Source organism: Jaculus jaculus, chromosome 6, assembly GCF_020740685.1.
Source record: "Jaculus jaculus isolate mJacJac1 chromosome 6, mJacJac1.mat.Y.cur, whole genome shotgun sequence".
In the NCBI taxonomy this organism is placed as follows: Eukaryota; Metazoa; Chordata; class Mammalia; order Rodentia; family Dipodidae; genus Jaculus; species Jaculus jaculus.
Window position 1 is genome coordinate 132,472,836 of NC_059107.1, and position 16,476 is coordinate 132,489,311.

The 16,476-nt window shown below is 47.5% G+C and overlaps 1 protein-coding gene across 2 annotated transcripts; it reads right to left on the reverse strand.

Annotated features, from left to right (window-relative positions):
- Window positions 1-974: 974 nt before the first annotated feature.
- Window positions 975-7,234, reverse strand: Dusp6 (dual specificity phosphatase 6). 2 transcript variants are annotated; one of them, XM_045153122.1, is made up of 4 exons: window positions 7,019-7,234; window positions 4,391-5,063; window positions 3,470-3,907; window positions 975-2,447 (listed from the first exon to the last, which is right to left on the reverse strand). In XM_045153122.1, exons 2-4 carry the CDS (start codon window positions 4,788-4,790, stop codon window positions 2,140-2,142), a joined length of 1,146 nt encoding a protein of 381 aa, XP_045009057.1. In that variant the 5' UTR covers window positions 4,791-5,063; window positions 7,019-7,234; the 3' UTR covers window positions 975-2,139. The 2 variants fall into 2 exon arrangements, with proteins under 2 accessions (XP_045009057.1, XP_004650219.1); XM_004650162.2 differs by lacking the exon at window positions 7,019-7,234 and having other exon boundaries at window positions 4,391-5,673.
- Window positions 7,235-16,476: the final 9,242 nt, after the last annotated feature.

Here is a 16,476-nt window from a genome sequence, read left to right on the forward strand (position 1 = left end):
TTTTCTTTTACACCTAGTGGGGCAAAAAAAAAAAGAAAAAAAAAAAAAAAACAAACCACTCCCAGACATGTTGATGCAACTGCTATAGCATGAAGACCACTTGCCAACTAAATGTAGACTGTCATCTCCCATGTGTCCCTTGGATGAAAAGCTTGCTTTCCCCTCACTTGAAAGGAACTGAGCTCATATGAGCAAAGCACCCATAGCCTATGTTCTAGATACCTCACTCACCCTCCTTTGCCTGTGGGTTTGTATTGAGAATGAGAAGGGCATCAAAACATAACAGGCTTTTGATCAGAGGCAAACTATTCACAACCATCTCCACCTGACGTTCAGTGGCAGGTTCTGGCGCTCATTCTCAACCACTTATGCACAAAAGCACTCTACAGCAAGGATAGCATGTTAAATACAAAAGGACACTACAGCAGGGTGGGGGGGGGGGCAATGTTTTGTCCCAAGTGTCAGCATGCAAATTCTTACCACAGCAACGCTCAGGAGAAAGTGGCCATGCCATGCATGTGCCGAGGGGAAAAAGGGACCCTTCTCAGGATTCACGTCACCCAGGAACTGGGATAACCTGCAGTACAGCTACAACAACCTGGGAGAGTAATTATCCCTCCTTCCTCCCAGGCATGTGAAAGCATTACCAGCAAAGGACCCTCATGAAGGAACCTTGCCACACCCTTATCATGGCAATTCATGAATATACATCTTATACCTTAGCAAGGGATAGGCTGTGGCTTCATGTTCCAGGGAGTGGAAATAATAACTGAAACCACACAAAACACTGTACACGTGTCATGCTATGATGTCCCCTTAAAGCAAAATGAATCTTAAAACAATGCATCTGAAAACATTTTAGTAACTTAGAACTTTGCCTGACATTCATTCCTACATGCCAACTATCAGTCCCTGACTAAAAAGTTAATGTGTTGCTTCACATGCAACTAAATTTTTAAAAAATACACATTCAGTAGCCAAAATAGTTATTTATTAATAACTTAAGGTTTTACATTCTTATAATAAATTCCAACTCAAAGCTTTACATCACAAACATCATGGAGCAACTTGACTCCCTTCTTCACGATCAGATGCATCCCACCTACCAAATGGGCGGGCACCCATGCTCACACACACACTTCCAGTTTTGTACATTTTTGTTTTTAAAAAGGAAAGAAACCAACCCAAAGTATTGCATTTGAGGTGACACTCCCTGAAGAATTTTGTACAGAGGTAATATACTGTTTAGCACAGCGGAAGTTAAAAAAAAGTGAGCCCATGATTTTGGTGTATTTCCAAGATATCCCCTTTGACACAACACAAGCCAAAATATTTACAAAGGTAAGGCATAGTCAAGCTACATCAAGAGAAAAAAAATTTATCACAAGGAAGATATATGAGACTGAAGACTGCACCGTAACAAGTCTCAGTTCAGTGATGAGTGTCCATGAAATTTCATCAGAATTGGTACAATAAAGTCAAGCATGCTGCAAATATACCCTTTGGATTAGAAAAGCTAAATTTTCCTCTTCTTTTTGCCCGTTTTAAAAAGTGGCATACTGCTCTTCCTCCCTTTGGATTTCTTTTAAATTCATCAAAAAAGAAAATTCAAACACTGTCAAGTGATTTAAGACCAAATATTTACAAGAATCAAGTGGAATCAGTTTTTTTGTTTTGTTTTCCAAACTGATACCATCAATAAAGAGCTGAAATCTCTTTGGCTCCACTATATGCAAAGTTGAATTGGTCTTCACTGAAGACAACAGTTATTCCAGATGCAAAAGTTGAACAGGCCTGCCAGGCCCTAAAGAACCGTGCCCCTACCCTTCCCCTTGGTCCTACCCTCTGTATCCGCAAGTCCTGCAATTCCAGTCCCTGCTTGGGTAGGCTGGGGCAAAGAGCAAACCTATTGCCTGCATCTAGACAGCATGTCCTGTTGTCCCAAAGAGAATGAATGGAGTGAACCTCTCCTTCTGTAATAACCAATTTCTCACTTGGTAACCTTGTCTAATACAGGCAGCTGGTGACATTCTGACACCTGGGGCCACACACAAAGAAAGCAGTCTGGCTGATGCTGCCAAGAGAAACTGCTGAAGGAATGGGATACTCCCAGTAAGGACTGGAGAGACTTGGTGCCTTTCACGTGGATTGCAGGGAGTCCACCTGGTAGACATTGTGGTTGGAGGGGGGTGTAAAATAGAGCTGCTGGGCAGGAGTGCGGTTGTCACAGGGGCTGCTGAGTCCCAGCGTCCTCTCAAAGTCAAGCAACTGGCCCATGAAGTTGAAGTTCGGGGAGATGTTGGATTTCTTCATCTTGACAATGTCATAAGCATCGTTCATAGACAGATTGAGCTTCTGCATAAGGTAAGCCACAGTCACGGTGACTGAACGGCTGATGCCCGCCAAGCAGTGCACCAAGACACCACAGTTCTTGCCTCGGGCTTCATCTGTGAACACAAGAAGAAAGGCAATAGTTCAGTACAGGGAAAACTACCTTTTGTGAATGATCAGTCTAAATTCTTCATTAAGAAACGAAGACTAAAAACAATCCCGGAGGCAGCAGAAAATGTATAACTGAGATAAACATGTATAAGATACAATTACATATTTCAGATATTTTCTGAAGAGAGACCTTTTGTGTTAAGTGTCTCCTAAAAAAAAAAAAAAAAAACTCCTTAATGTGTGCATTCTTTGCCTCAGCACGTGAATACCAGAAACCCTGCAATATGGTCATGAAAGCCTTTTATACAGACAAGCAGACTGCAAGGGTCTATTAAATTATTCTCCAACTGTTGTGCAGCGAACAATGGAGGTATTCAGGCATTTTAAAAGAGAGAGGGAAGTCACAGGGGACAGACAGCCCATTAGGAGGAACAGGATGTCTACATGGCCTGAAAATGAGTCCCTTTGTAATAGGAAATGCACTACAATGCCTGGAGATTCACTTCTCTCAGGCTTCCAGCCCACAGCTCTTCCTGCTGGGTTCAGGTTACCCCCAGTCTCACTGTTACCAGTATCTCCGTATCATTCAACTGAGGTAACATTTAGCATTCAAACAACTAACTTGGTGTCCTAAAATAACTCCTAGGTCTTTTGCAATTATAAAGCAATGCTAGAATTCCTGGTTAGAGATAAATGAGTGTTGCTACTCAACTCTTTCTTCACCCTTTCCCTTGGTCAAAAAACTTAGTGAAATAGCTGTGTCGTTCCCCCAAAGACTAGCTCTCACTTCTAATACATGATTTCAAAGACTCCTTAAAAGTATTTCAAGTTAGGCCTATGGTTTGCAGCTACGCCAAAAGGTACTTTCTCTCCCCTTTAGCAAGATAAACCAGAATTAGGGTTGCCCTGGGAACAGGAGAGACTATATAGTCAATACACTTGCAAGGAACAAGACAGATTACCAGTTTAAACTAGAGGAGTGTGACTGGACTTTTGCATTTAAAAGTCAAAGCGAACGAAGTCTCACCTATGAAAGAAATGGCCTCAGGGAAAAACTGGGACAGGTTTTGGCTCCAGTGATCCGAGATGGGGATCTGCTTGTACTTGAACTCTCCTGCATTCTCAAAGAGATTGGGTAAGTTGGGGGTGACATTCAAGATGTACTTGATGCCGAACTCCTCCAACACGTCCAAGTTGGTAGAGTCCTTGGCACAGCCCAGGTAAAGGAAGGGCAAAATCTCCACGGGGAAGGAAGGCTGGCTGTTGGACAGCGGGCTGCCATCCGAGTCCGTTGCACTATTGGGGTCTCGGTCAAGGTCAGACTCAATGTCCGAGGAAGAGTCGGAGCTGATCCGCAAGCCCCCGAGCCCAAGCACTGGCAAGGGTGGGGAACTGCTGCTACAGGAGCCGTCTAGATTGGTCTCGCAGTGCAGGGAGAACTCGGCCTGGAACTTACTGAAGCCACCTGCCGGAACAAGAGAAGTAGTCTGGTAACCCGAGACAACGTAGTAATTTTCACAGCTTGCGAGAACCACAGCTGGGTGCAGGAAACACCACTGGCACCCTATGAACCCCCCGCCCCTCCTCCTCTGGCACATACAGTCAAGTCTAATAGAGACACCTGAATGTGCACCTTTGAGCATGCAACCAACAAGCCACCTCCCCTGGGGGGAGCACAACAATCTGAATTCGGAAGTGCACAAAAGGGCAACTTTTCTGAATTATTTTAAGGGATTGAGAGGCCTGCTTGAAACCTCCCCTCCACCTCTCGCTCAATACAAAACGTTAATGTGAAACCGAACTACACACCACTCAGGGGGAAAGGTCTGAAGAATAAGCCAAGGAAATGCAACACTGATAAAAAGAAACCACGGGCGCAGTGGCAAGAATTGGGAGGATTCCACGCGGGCCCGGGGCCCGCGCTCTGAACCCCGAAGTACGCACATACCTTCCAGGTAGAAGGCCCGGCAGCCCTCGTCCTTGAGTTTCTTGAGCAGGAGCCCGAGGACCGATTCGCCACCGGTGTTCTCATTCCAGTCGCTGCTGTTCTCGTCGTAGAGCACTACCGTGTCGGTGCCGCAGCGCCTGGTGAAGCGGTCGCGGTCCTCGCAGCGCGTGAACAGCGCGCGCACGGGCAGGTTGCCCTTCTGCAGACGCCGGAGCATGATGCCCGGGATGGCCACGTTGATGGCCGACTCGATGTGCGACGACTCGTACAGTTCCTGCGGCCGGCAGTCCATCAGCAGCAGTCGCTCGTTGCCCAGTTCCAGCTGCTCGTTGAGCCACGCCACCGTCTTGCTGATCGCCATGTCCGAAGCGAAGGGCCCGGGTCTGAGCGTATCTATCATGGGGGTCGAGCTGCGGGCTGCCTAGCAGACGCCCCTCGGGGCAGGCATAGGCCGAGCGCGCCGCTCTCGGGAGCCGGGTGGGATTCCGCCTCGCCTCTCCCAAGCCGAGGCTAAGCGGATGGGCAAAGAGGGAGCAGGCGAGACAGAAGCGCAGCCCCTCTGCAACCCAGCTGCAGCCGCCGACTCTCCGAGTCAATGAATCTCTCTGAATGAAGCTGCCCGGTTTTGTTCCTCCCCGGTGAATGAAATCCAATTAATTCGGACTCCGTGCCACTGAGAGAATGGGGGGGGGGGAGAGAAAAACAAAGTCTAGCGGCTCCTAATCCCCTCCCCTCTGAGGCTGCACCTCAGATCCACCGGGGCGTCTTTCTGGCCAGGATTATAGAAGACTGGGTTTGCTCCGGGTCCCTAGGACTCCGCGCTCAGCACACCCCCTGCGCGAGGCAGCTCCTCAATGGATACAAACAGCGAGCTCTCAATGGATACATTCTCTCCGCCAGCCAATGAGAGCGCTGCGGAAGGGGCTGTTGCCGTGGGGACGGGCCGGCTGGAACAGGTTGTGTTGATGAATTGTTAATGAGTTTGTCATTCACAAAAACGGAAAGGAATTTCCGCTCCGGATAAGCCCCAGTGCAAACAAGCTGCAACTGCGGGCTCGGCGGGAGGAAGGAGAAAGAAGAGGCGGCGGCGGTGGAGGAGGAGGAGGAGGAGGAGGAGGAGGAGGAGGAGCAGGGACATAAACCAGGGCACTTCAGTGTCTCGTGTTTCCTTCTTGTTGAAGAGAGTTCGCACTTGGCCTCGGAACTTTTGCGCACTAGTGGTGCAATTAGCATGCACAAAAGCCCTCAGTCGCGACTCCTGTGCTCTCGAGCTAGCTTTCGGAAAACTTGTGCTTTCCCCCCCCTCCCCCTTTTAATTCCCTTCAAACTCATTTGTACCCAGCCTCCCCATAAACCCCTGCCCTCCTTCAGGCGATGTGTGCCTTTTGTTGCACTCCTTTGAAAAGCCCAGCTCTGTTTGCCCCGATGTTCTTTTTAGCCGAGGCTGTGTTGGGGCTGCTTGGACGGCCTGGGCTTTAGTGACCGACCATGTGTTAAATGCTAATCCAACATCTTTCGAAACAAACTAGGGTTTTGTCGAAACATTTTAAAGCAACCAACCAAACAAACGTCTGCTTATTCCAGAAAAAAGGAAAAATCATTAGAAAGCCTCTTCGGTTTTCTTCAAAGACGTTTGACTTTTTAATTTATTTATTTACTTTTAGCGGTGGAGAGGGCAGGAGGAAAAAGTGGTTGGGTGCGCCCCAGGCTTGCCTAAGGTGGCGAGGGGCGTTTTGAACCATTGTTCTGGAGATACAGTTCCTCACGTCCGGTCACCCACCGCGCGCCAGGGAAGTCGTGCTACTTAAAAGATCTCTGGGCAAGGAGTGTGGCTTCTCAGAGCTGTGTGGGAAGGCTGCCTAGGGTAGGTGCTGGGACGCCTTAGCTACACCGACAGTCCCCAGCACCGGCGAGGAGTGGAAAATCCTTCCTCAACACCGGCGAGCTGCAAGGCTCCAACAGGCCCACCCGCCAAGTCCGGGAGCACCTCTCCCCCGTGCGCCCGGCCGCCTACCGCCGCCTCCCGGTCCAGCGCCGCGCTCTCTCAGGAGCACCCATCGCGCTTGCGCGCTGCGCGCTGGACCTGGACCCGGGTCTGTCTAGAGGGAGGGGGTTCGCACGATTCAAGAGGACACGCGTGGGACTCAGTGTCTTGGGTAGAGGCCGATGGCGATCTTGCTCCCCTCGGGCTCCTAGCTTTCCCCAGCAGGGCAGGGATGAGGGCGGGGTCGCGGAGCTCCATTGTTATATAAAAGCGCCGGGCCGCAGTCCTCCCTCCTCCACTCTCCCTCCCTCCTCTCTCCTTTCTCCCTTCCTTCCCCCCCTCCCTCCGGAGCTGAAAACCACCTGTGCGCCGCGCGGCGGCCGGAAGGCGCGCGTCCTAATCCGGCCTCCCTCCCCGGCGGAAAGAGACCGGCCGCGCATTGTCCCGCCGCCGGCGGGGAGGGAGGGGAGGCGGAAGCACGGCCTCGGCTCTCCCGGATCCCGCGCCCACGGGAGACGCCTTGGGGACACCGGGTCTCCCCGGCCCGGCGCCCCGCATCCCCCCACCTCCGGGTCGGCCTGAGGACTACCTTCCCTCTCCCCTGGCCTCCGCTCGCGCTGCAATTTGCGTTCGTTATCACCCACCTCTTCCCAGGTTTGAGCTAAACGGTGGCTCCGAGCCCCGATTTGCCCGTTTTGGAGCTCTGCTGCAGAGAAGAGAGGGTGCTGTGAAAACGGGGGCTGCCACGAACCTTCGCGCCTTTTTTGGGCAGCGCCTGGAACAAAACGCCCATGTTTCATTGGAACGCTTCCAATCTCCAGCTCGCAGAGACCTGAGCAGGAGCTGACGCCCCCGAAGCCTTCCCCATCTGTTAGAGAATTTCCCACCCTGAGACGTTTCGGTGTTTCGGGCCCCGGGCTGGGAGGAGGGAAGCTGGATTCCTGGCCATGGAAATGAGAAGAGCAAAGCTTTCAACCCAGGACCTCCATCTGGAGAGGAGGGAAGGAAGTTGGGTTTCTCTTTACCAGAGTTTAAAGAGCAGTTATTTGAGCGTGTGCATGCCTTTGGGAGGATGTTTGCAGTACTTCCCAAACGTGAAGTTGGAAGCATTTATTTCCACCTGTTTCTGCATTTGAATTGTGTTCGCCACTTTCTCCTAGACATGCGCCCTTTTTAATGTTACAGTCTCCTGTCATAGCTTTGGTCTTTTATTTCAAAGGGTCACTGAGAGATGACTCGATGGGCCCATTGAAATGCGCTGTGATGACATGGTGTGCTATCAGTTAATAGGCTTGTATGTCCTGAACTAAAAACTTGCAAATGCCTTGAGTCCTTTGGGACATTTCCTTTCATCCCAAAGACCCCCTTTGAGGCATGCCTAATAGCACCTGTAGGTCTCTAGCTTGCAGCCAACCTCTCTGAGGGAACTACTGAAACCTGTTTAATTCATTTTTCTTTTTAGCTGTCACTTAACACAAGGGTTGTCCTAGCCCAGGCTCAAGACGCCATAGCCAGGTTAACGGAATATATGGAGCCACATCTCCAAGTTCTTACCAGCTGCTTTTTAAATACCTTGTTCTCCAACCACCCCAAACTGTAGGATAGAAGTGGTGTGTGTTGGACAATTACTACAGGGCCGGCACAGCCTTGTTTCTGTGTCTACAGAATTTTGACCAGCTTTAGAAAACCTATACAAATGATCTCTTCACAGAGATTAAGGAATTTGCCTAAGGTTTTACACTGTAGCAAAGAATGAGCTCGGGATATGAAGCCAGACCCTTAAGGATTACTAGGCACCGAGATCCATGCGGTGCTGTTTCCTTCTAAGATGGAAGAGAACTTAATTTCGACCACTAAGCTTTTCCAGCCTCACATTTCTGTGGTACACACCCTAGAGATGTTAAGGAAAGTTAGGCCTCTCTTCCTGCACCTCTTACACACCATGTTTTCTTGATCAACCACTCAGTAGATGAGCATATGCTTACTTCCTTAGAGTGTATCTTGGGTTCTTACCTAGTCACGTACCGAGTAGCCTGGGTTCAAATCTTGCCTCTGTCACTTACCGATGAGATGACAGGACTGCTCAGTGACTACTGAGTCCTTCTGAGCCTCTCTTCATTCATGCATTCGCTCATTCCAGGTTCCAGGAGAGTAATGCACATAAAGCAGACAAGAACAGCCTGCTTCTCTGGAGTGTAGCTTCCATAAGACACATAAGAAACAAAATAATTACCCAGCATGTTAGAAAGTACAGGTGCCACGGAGAAAAGTTAAGCCAGGAAAGGAACCCAGAAATGTGTATAATTTGGAATATGTACATTTACCTCTAAGTACTGTGGGGAGTAAAGACAACCCCAGAAGTATAGAGAGCAAAGTGGAGTGTTCTAAATGTGACATTTTGGTGTGTTACAGGGGATTTAACAGGTTTTCATACATGCCAGGCGACTGCTAGGTTCTCTTTTCAGCCCTTTCATAAGCAAGTACCTTCAACCCCTGAACCATTTCTCCAACCCCTCAGCCCTCCTAAAATTTTTTATTTTGCGTGGGGTGGGTGTGGTAGCACACATCTTTAATCCTAGCACTCAGGAGGCTGAGGTAGGAGGGTTGCCATGAATTCAAGGCCACCCTGAAACTACATAGTGAATTCCAGGTCAGCCTGGGCTAGAGTGAGACCCTACCTTGAAAAACAAAACAAAACAAAATTTAAGTTTTGTGACAGGTTCTTGCTAAATTTGTCAGATTGGCCTTGAATTAACTATAGTCCAGGCAAATTTAGCCTATAGAGAACTTACAATTCTCCTTTCCCATCCTGAGTAGCTGAAATTATAACCTGGTACAACCAGGCAGGGCAAATTTGTTTTAAAAAAAATCATTGCTTCGTTCTTGAAGAAATCTGACTTACATATTGAATGTCACTGTCTTGCCCCTTCTACCCAGTCTTCCAGGCAAACCTCTCTCTGGAGACAAAGGCTCTTGCCATAGGAAGAACCACAGGCTTCCTAACTATTGATGACTTTTGGTTCCTTTTTGGGATATTGTTAGTGTGTAGGGAGATAATTATTTTTTATAATGTTAGAGACAACCTAGAACCTCAAACATGTTCTGTCACTGAGCTATACTGTCAGACCACAGGAAGCTAGTTTAAAGACGAGAGAGCCCTGAGAGTTGCCTCTGACCTACTCCTCAGTGCAGAGAGACAATGTCAGAAATGTTGTGTGTTCAGGCACCGAGCACCTGTTCAATTCCTCTAAGTGTTTCACCCTGTAATGCTTCTGAAAAGGTGGGCTTCTGGTTACAAATTTTCTTTAGGCCATTGGAGAAGCAGTCCAAGTTTGCAGGAATTTTCCTGAGTCCAAGGGACCTTGGGATTTTCAGGATCCAGATGAGTTAGCATGCCCTTTAATCTCCTTGGAGTAATCCTTCTGAGTACAATGAGGTTTATTAACATACCACGTGAAAATAATTAAGAAGATTTTCTGCAAAGAAGAAAAAGGTGTTTTGGAAGCGCTGACTTAAAAGAAAAATTGTGTAATATAGTCAAGATATACTCTTGAAGGTCCTACCTCGGAGGCTTTCAAAATGACAGTGGCTTTTGGAGCAGCTAAGCTTCAGCACCAATCTAACTCTGGAAAGTACAGTGTGAAGTCATCTGAGGGTGTGAAAAGTTTTCCCTGAGGTTGGATGAAAAGATAACAAGAAGTTAGTCTGAACAGCAGGAGCAGAGGCACCAAGAAGCCTAAAGAATTTACCCTAAGAATACCGCTCAGGATGCTCACAGAGAAAGCCAGAGTTTCAAGTAGCCCCAGTTTCATCAGCTCCAGGCCAGTCCCTCAGAACTGCAGGCCCAGGGAGGCTGCTCATAAGGAAGTTCCCAGCAGCTTGCCCTGGGGTGAGGAGCTGTGGAGCCTGACGATGGTTAATGATTTCTGTCAAGCAGGGGTGGGCTGATAGGCAGGCTCAGTTAAACAAATGTCCGGAAAGAGGTGGCCATGCCAGAGTCGCCCATCCACAGCATGCATGGGGGAAGGGAGGGATGCAGAGCTCTCGCAGATAAACAGGATGCTACTTTTGCACTTTGCCTGAAGAAAAAAAAACAAAACAAAACAAAAAAGCAAAGCACTGTGCAGTGAGGGCCTGGCCTTAGCCCGCCAGCCTAATCTTTTAAGAATAATGGTCATCGTCAGCTCTCTTGCAGTTGTTTCCTATCCCCGGTGGAAGGCCAATTGATATACATTCAGGACTATATCAAGAATATGCTTTGTGGAGCTGGAGAGATGGCTTGGCGGTTAGGCGCTTGCCTGTGAAGTCAAAGGACCCTGGTTCGAGGCTCAATTCCCCAGAACCCACATTAACCAGATGCACAAGGGGACGCATGCATCTGGAGTTCGTTTGTAGTGAGTGGAAGTCCAGACACATCCATTCTCTCTCTCTCTCTCTGCCTCTTTGTCACTCTCAAATAAATAAATAAAAATAAACAAAAATCAGTTAAAACAATAAAAAATAAAAGAATATGCTTTTGAAGCTCCAGAGTCTGCAGTAAGTAAATTCATTCAAAGATAATGTTAATTTCTTCTTTGGGATGTTTTAGCTCCATTCTTCCTTCCATTGGGAAAGCATTCCTTGATTTTTCCCTTTAGCCTTTTATTTTCACAAAGTAGGACATGTTAAAGTGTATATGAATGAATACTTAAGGGGTCACTGGGAAGTGGCATTTCTGAAGTACAGTCAGGCTCATTTACTTCCTGGCATAAAATGTGGGAGAAGCTGAGCTGGCCATGCTGCATGCACTGGCTGCATAGACCACATTCCCCGTGTGACTTTCCTACTCTTCACGTGGTCCTTATTTTTACACATGTGTGAGCAGCACACATCACTGTTGTATAAGAGAATTCGTTTTCTAAGTAGGTACTGTTTCCTGCCACCCTATCTTTGCCTCCCTCAGCAGTCAGTGGAAATGACTGTGTTTACAAAACAAGGAATGTTTTGACTCAGTTCTTCAAGTTTAACCCATAAGTTCCTCAAGGACACACTGGTAGAAACTCAGGAGTCCCTGTTACCTAGTCTCCATGCTGCGGGCCACTTGAGGGATTAATTGCAAAAGTTACATTTTAAACCAGGGACAGTGAGTGGCTTATGCCTTTAATCCTAGCACTCAGTAAACTGACATAGAAGGATCTCCCTGAATTTGATGCCAGCCTGGGCAACAGAGTGAGTTCCAGGTCGACTAGACTAGAGCGAGACCCTACCTAAAAAAAAAGTTGGTATATCATGAGTATAACATTATGGTTATAGTTTACTACAGCCACATTGAGATTATACATACAGAATTGATGATGATAATCCTGCATACTAAATGTTAGGGAATTGTACTGGAATCCCAACTAACCTCAGTCCTCTTGAAACCCCTTGGCACATTCCGCACCCTACCTAGTGAGGGTGGCACTAAAGCATGACATTGACGTTCGGCAGCCTGCCGCCGAATTCAACCTGTTATACAATGGCAGAGTCTATGCAGTTGGTTAAATATTACCTTGCTAGTCAAGTCTGGGAGTTCTGGAGTCAGACCAACCTAGATTCTAACTGGATCACCTACTTTGTAACCACATGGTTCTGAGGGACGCACCTCACGCTTCATTTTCTTCACCTGTGAGGTGGCACTGCAATTCTGTTGGACCACAATCCATAGGTTATGTTTAAGGAGGGTAGGAAGAATCCTGAAACAATAGCTCAAGGAGGGCTGGAGATATGGCTCAGCGGTTAAGTGCTTGCCTATGAAGCCTAAGGACCTCGGTTCGAGGCTCCATTCCCCAGGACCCACGTTAGCCAGATGCACAAGGGGGCGCACGCGTCTGGAGTCCGTTTGCAGTGGCTGGAAGCCCTGGCGCGCCCATTCTCTCTCTTTCTCTCCCTCTTTCTCCCTCTGTCTGTTGCTCTCAAATAAATAAAAAATTTAAAAATTTTTTTTAAAAAAAGCTCAATGACTGCTACCTGTTTTCACTGATAACACAATTAAATGTTGATTAGCCTTGACGAGAAGAATTAACCAAATGAGAAATCCAGTACGGGGAGGGCCGGGGAGGTCTGGGATGGTAGCGCATTGGGTAAGGCGCTTGCTACACAGGCCTGAAGACGTGAGTTTGGACTATTATGGTCAGAGCTACAAGATCTGAATGCAGTAAGAACTACTGATGAAATGATGGGTGTATATGATGTGACTGCTAAGGGAGGTTTACTAGGACTCAAGGCTCTAGCAGTCCGATGTGGGCAGGCAGCCCACAGTGAATGCCACAGGGCACCCTCCCCCTTGCAGTCTGGCATCCAATCACAAGGCTGGAATGATGTTAATTTTGGAACCCTGTTGTGTTTGCTTTAGCAGGGACCTAGTGCAAGGTAGTCCCAGTACTAAGGGCAGAGGAAAGGCTTGTAACCTAGCCACACACAGTTTGTGTGACTGCACCCATCTGAAAAGACTGTTTTTGTCTTTTGGGTATTTTTGGTTGTTGTTGTTTGTCTTTGGTTTTTTTTTTTTTTTGAGGAAACGTCTCACTCTAGCCCAGGCTGACCTGGAATTCACTCTGTACTCTAACAGTGGCCTCGAACTCACAGCAATCCTCCTACCTCTCCCGCCCAAGTGCTGGGATTAAAGGCGTGTGCCACCACACCTGGCTAGAAGACTGATTCTGAAAGGGGAAAAATCTAATTAAATTTGGTATGAGGGTGGTTTTTATCAGGAGAAGAATGTGGGGTTCAGTTCAGAGAGTAAGCAAAATGCAGGGGCTCTAGCTTCTAGAGCTTATGCATCCAGATTGGACTAGAAGAATCTAATTCTGATTTTCACTTTATAGCCAAATCAGCCTCAGAAGCAACTCCTTCTCTTCTACCCTCCTCTCCCCTCCCCTCCCATTCCCTTCCCTTCCCTTTGCCCATAAGTGTCAGAACTTCATACAGGAAAGCACTAGGTTCAATAACTTTTTTGAGTTCATTCAGAAGGCCTGAACATGGGACCCAGATCTGCCTGTTGCTTAAAAGAAGCTATATCCCTTGATAACAGCTTCCTGAAAACAAAATACATCTCAAAGACTAACATGATTTGAAAAAAAATAGTAAGTCTGATTGGGGAAGTTGCATACATGCTTCAGTAGCCAGGATGTTATATAATAAATATGGTAATTGCAGCAGAGAGGAAGTGCTAAAGGAACATGAGGAGGAAGTACTTTATCTACCTTGAGGGGATGGGGAAGTCGCAGCTGTAGTGGGAAGTGACCCAGAGAAAGCACTTGCTGAGTTGGATCTCTGTGGGTGAGCAGATTTCTCCCTGCCCCTATCCTCCAGTGCAAGAGTCAATTTGCCATTGCTGTAACAAAACACCTCCGAAACATCAGTGTAACGGAGGAGTGATTTGTTTGGTCACATGTTTGGATGTCATGGTCTCCGGTCACCAGACTTGCTTGCTTGGAGGCCTGGGATGGGCAGAGCATCATGGCAGGAGCATGTGGCAAAGGACATGGCAGCCAAGAAGCAAGCAGAGATGAGAAAGCTGGGGTCACAACATCCCTTCACATGTTTACTTCCAATGAAACTAGCTCCTTCAATGTGGTTCCACTTCCTAAAGGTTCCTCCACCTCCCAGTGTTGCACTGGTGAGGGGTCTGCAGAGCTATATTGCAGAACAAGCCTCCAACACACTGCCTCTGGGAGACATTCACAGTCAAACCACGACACCAAGGGCCAGAAGCAGAAAGGTCCTCTAGGCAAGAAAAAATGGTGAGGTTTGGAGGGACAGACATGCATGACCACTAGAGAGCAACTGAGTACTGTGGAGGTAAAAGAGACCAGAGACACAGGAAAGCCCATTCAGAACCAGGAGAATGGGCTTTGGGTGTTGTACTAAAGATCTGGGGACATTTTTCCCCCCTCTGGCAGTGAGATGTCATCAGGGATGTTTGTAAGGGGGTGGTGGTGACACAATTTCAGAATATAATTCTGTTAACAAAAGGGTGAGTAGACTGCAGGGGAAAGAGAAACTGGGGGCAGGAAAACCAATTAGGAAGCAATTGTCCGTGTCCAGGCAACACCAACACAGTTGTCCGCTTCCTAAAATATGGTGCCCATCATCCAGCTTCATTTTCCTCCTATTTCTGGGGCTCGAAAAATCACTTAGCCTCTCTGTGACTCAGAGTCCCTCCCTATTAATAGAAGATGACAAAATACTTATCTTGCCTCATGCAGAGAAGTACTAAGAGATGCTTGCAATTGTAGCCAGTAAAAAGAAGTGTTATTTTAACTGCCAGTCGCAATAATTCCTCTTGGGGGAAAGAAGCTGCTTTCTATCCCCTAATGGTTCATTATAAAAATTTTCAAACCTACAGAAACATTGGAGGTTGAGTCAAAGCATCAGAAGGAGGCTTTGGAAGGAGCTTTTGCCAACATGCCAAGCACTTCCTATGCAGGAAGGTTCATCTCCATTACAAGGACTATTGCCTTTCAGAAGGAAGCTGCCACCGCAACCTGCATGGCCACACACTCTGTTCAGGAAAGTGGGGTTTTGTAAAGAAATGCCTGTTTTCCTATTAGAAACAAACCTGTAATGGATGCTGTTCCTATCTTGCCCATTGCAGAATTAGGGACCGGTTCACACAAGAAAGAGTTCACTCAATATCTATGTAAAGAGCCGGGCTTGGGCTGAAGGGATGGCTTAGTAGTTAAGGTGTTTGCCTGCAAAGCCAAAGGACCCAGGTTTGATTCCCCAGGACCCACGTTAGGCATATACACAAGGGGGCTCACATGTCTGGAGTTCGTTTGCAGTGGCTGGAGGCCCTGGCATGCCCATTCTCTCCCTCTCTCTCTCTCTCTCTCTCTCTCTCTCTCTCTCCTTTTCCCTCTCCCTCTCCATCAAATAAATAAATAATTTTTTTCTTTTAAAAAAAGAGCTGGGATTAATGTTCTCAGGCTGTTCTTTGTCCTTTGAAGCTTGCAGTCCATCCCCACAGTGATGGGCACTCACAGGTGCCTTTTCCCTCTGCTGCCAGTCACATGGCCACCACTAGGAATCCAATTCACTGCATTGGACCAAGTGAGAGTTTTCTGCTCCTGGTAGAAAAGGATCAGTGATATCTATGCAAGAATGTGTGGTAGACTGAAACTTCATTAAGTCTTGCCAAGTGAGTTTTTCTTCTACCTTAAAAAAAAATATCCATACTTGTGGCTGGAGAGATGGTTCAGCCGTTAAAAGCACTTCCTGTGCAAACTTGAGAGCCTGAAGAGGTCTGAGAGGCCACTTGAGTTCAGTGCCCAGGATGGCACATAAACAGCTGGACATGGCCAGGCACATCTGTAGCCTCGGTCCTGTAGGGGAGCAGATACTGGAAAATTGCCAAGGCTCACAAAAAGCAGCTCCAGGATCAATGAGAGACAAGCCACATAAAAACATGTCAAGTGAAAACAGGTAGAAGGCTTGAGAGATGGCTTAGCGGTTAAGCACTTGCCTGTAAAGACTAAGGACTGTGGTTTGAGACTCAATTCCCTAGGACCCACGTTAGCCAGATGCACAAGGTGGTGCATGCACCTGGAGTTCATTTACAGTGGCTGGAAGCCCTGATGCACCCATTCTCACTCTCTCTCTGCCTGTCTGTCACTCTTAAATAAATAAATAAGAATTAAAGTTTAAAAAAAAAAACAAAAAACGGGGCTGAAGAGATGGCTTAACGGTTAAGTGCTTGCCTGTGAAGCCTATGGGCCCTGGTTTGAGGCTCTATTCCCCAGGACCCACGTTAACCAGATGCACAAGGGGGTGCACGCATCTGGAGTTCATTTGCAGTGGCTGGAGGCCCTGGCGCACCCATTCTCTCTCAATCTCTCTCTCTCCTCCTCTCTGTCAGTCACTCTCAAATAAAAATAAACAACAACAACAAAAAATGGTAAAAGTATAATAGAGAGGAACACCCTGCATTCTTCACTGGTCACAGCAGGTGAGAACAGCCCACCATGCGTGAGCACACAGGACATTGTATGAGCACACACAAGTGCATACAGCACATACACAATACACATTCATACCACACCCCACACACAAAAAATATTCACATTGAATACATGTGCTGAGT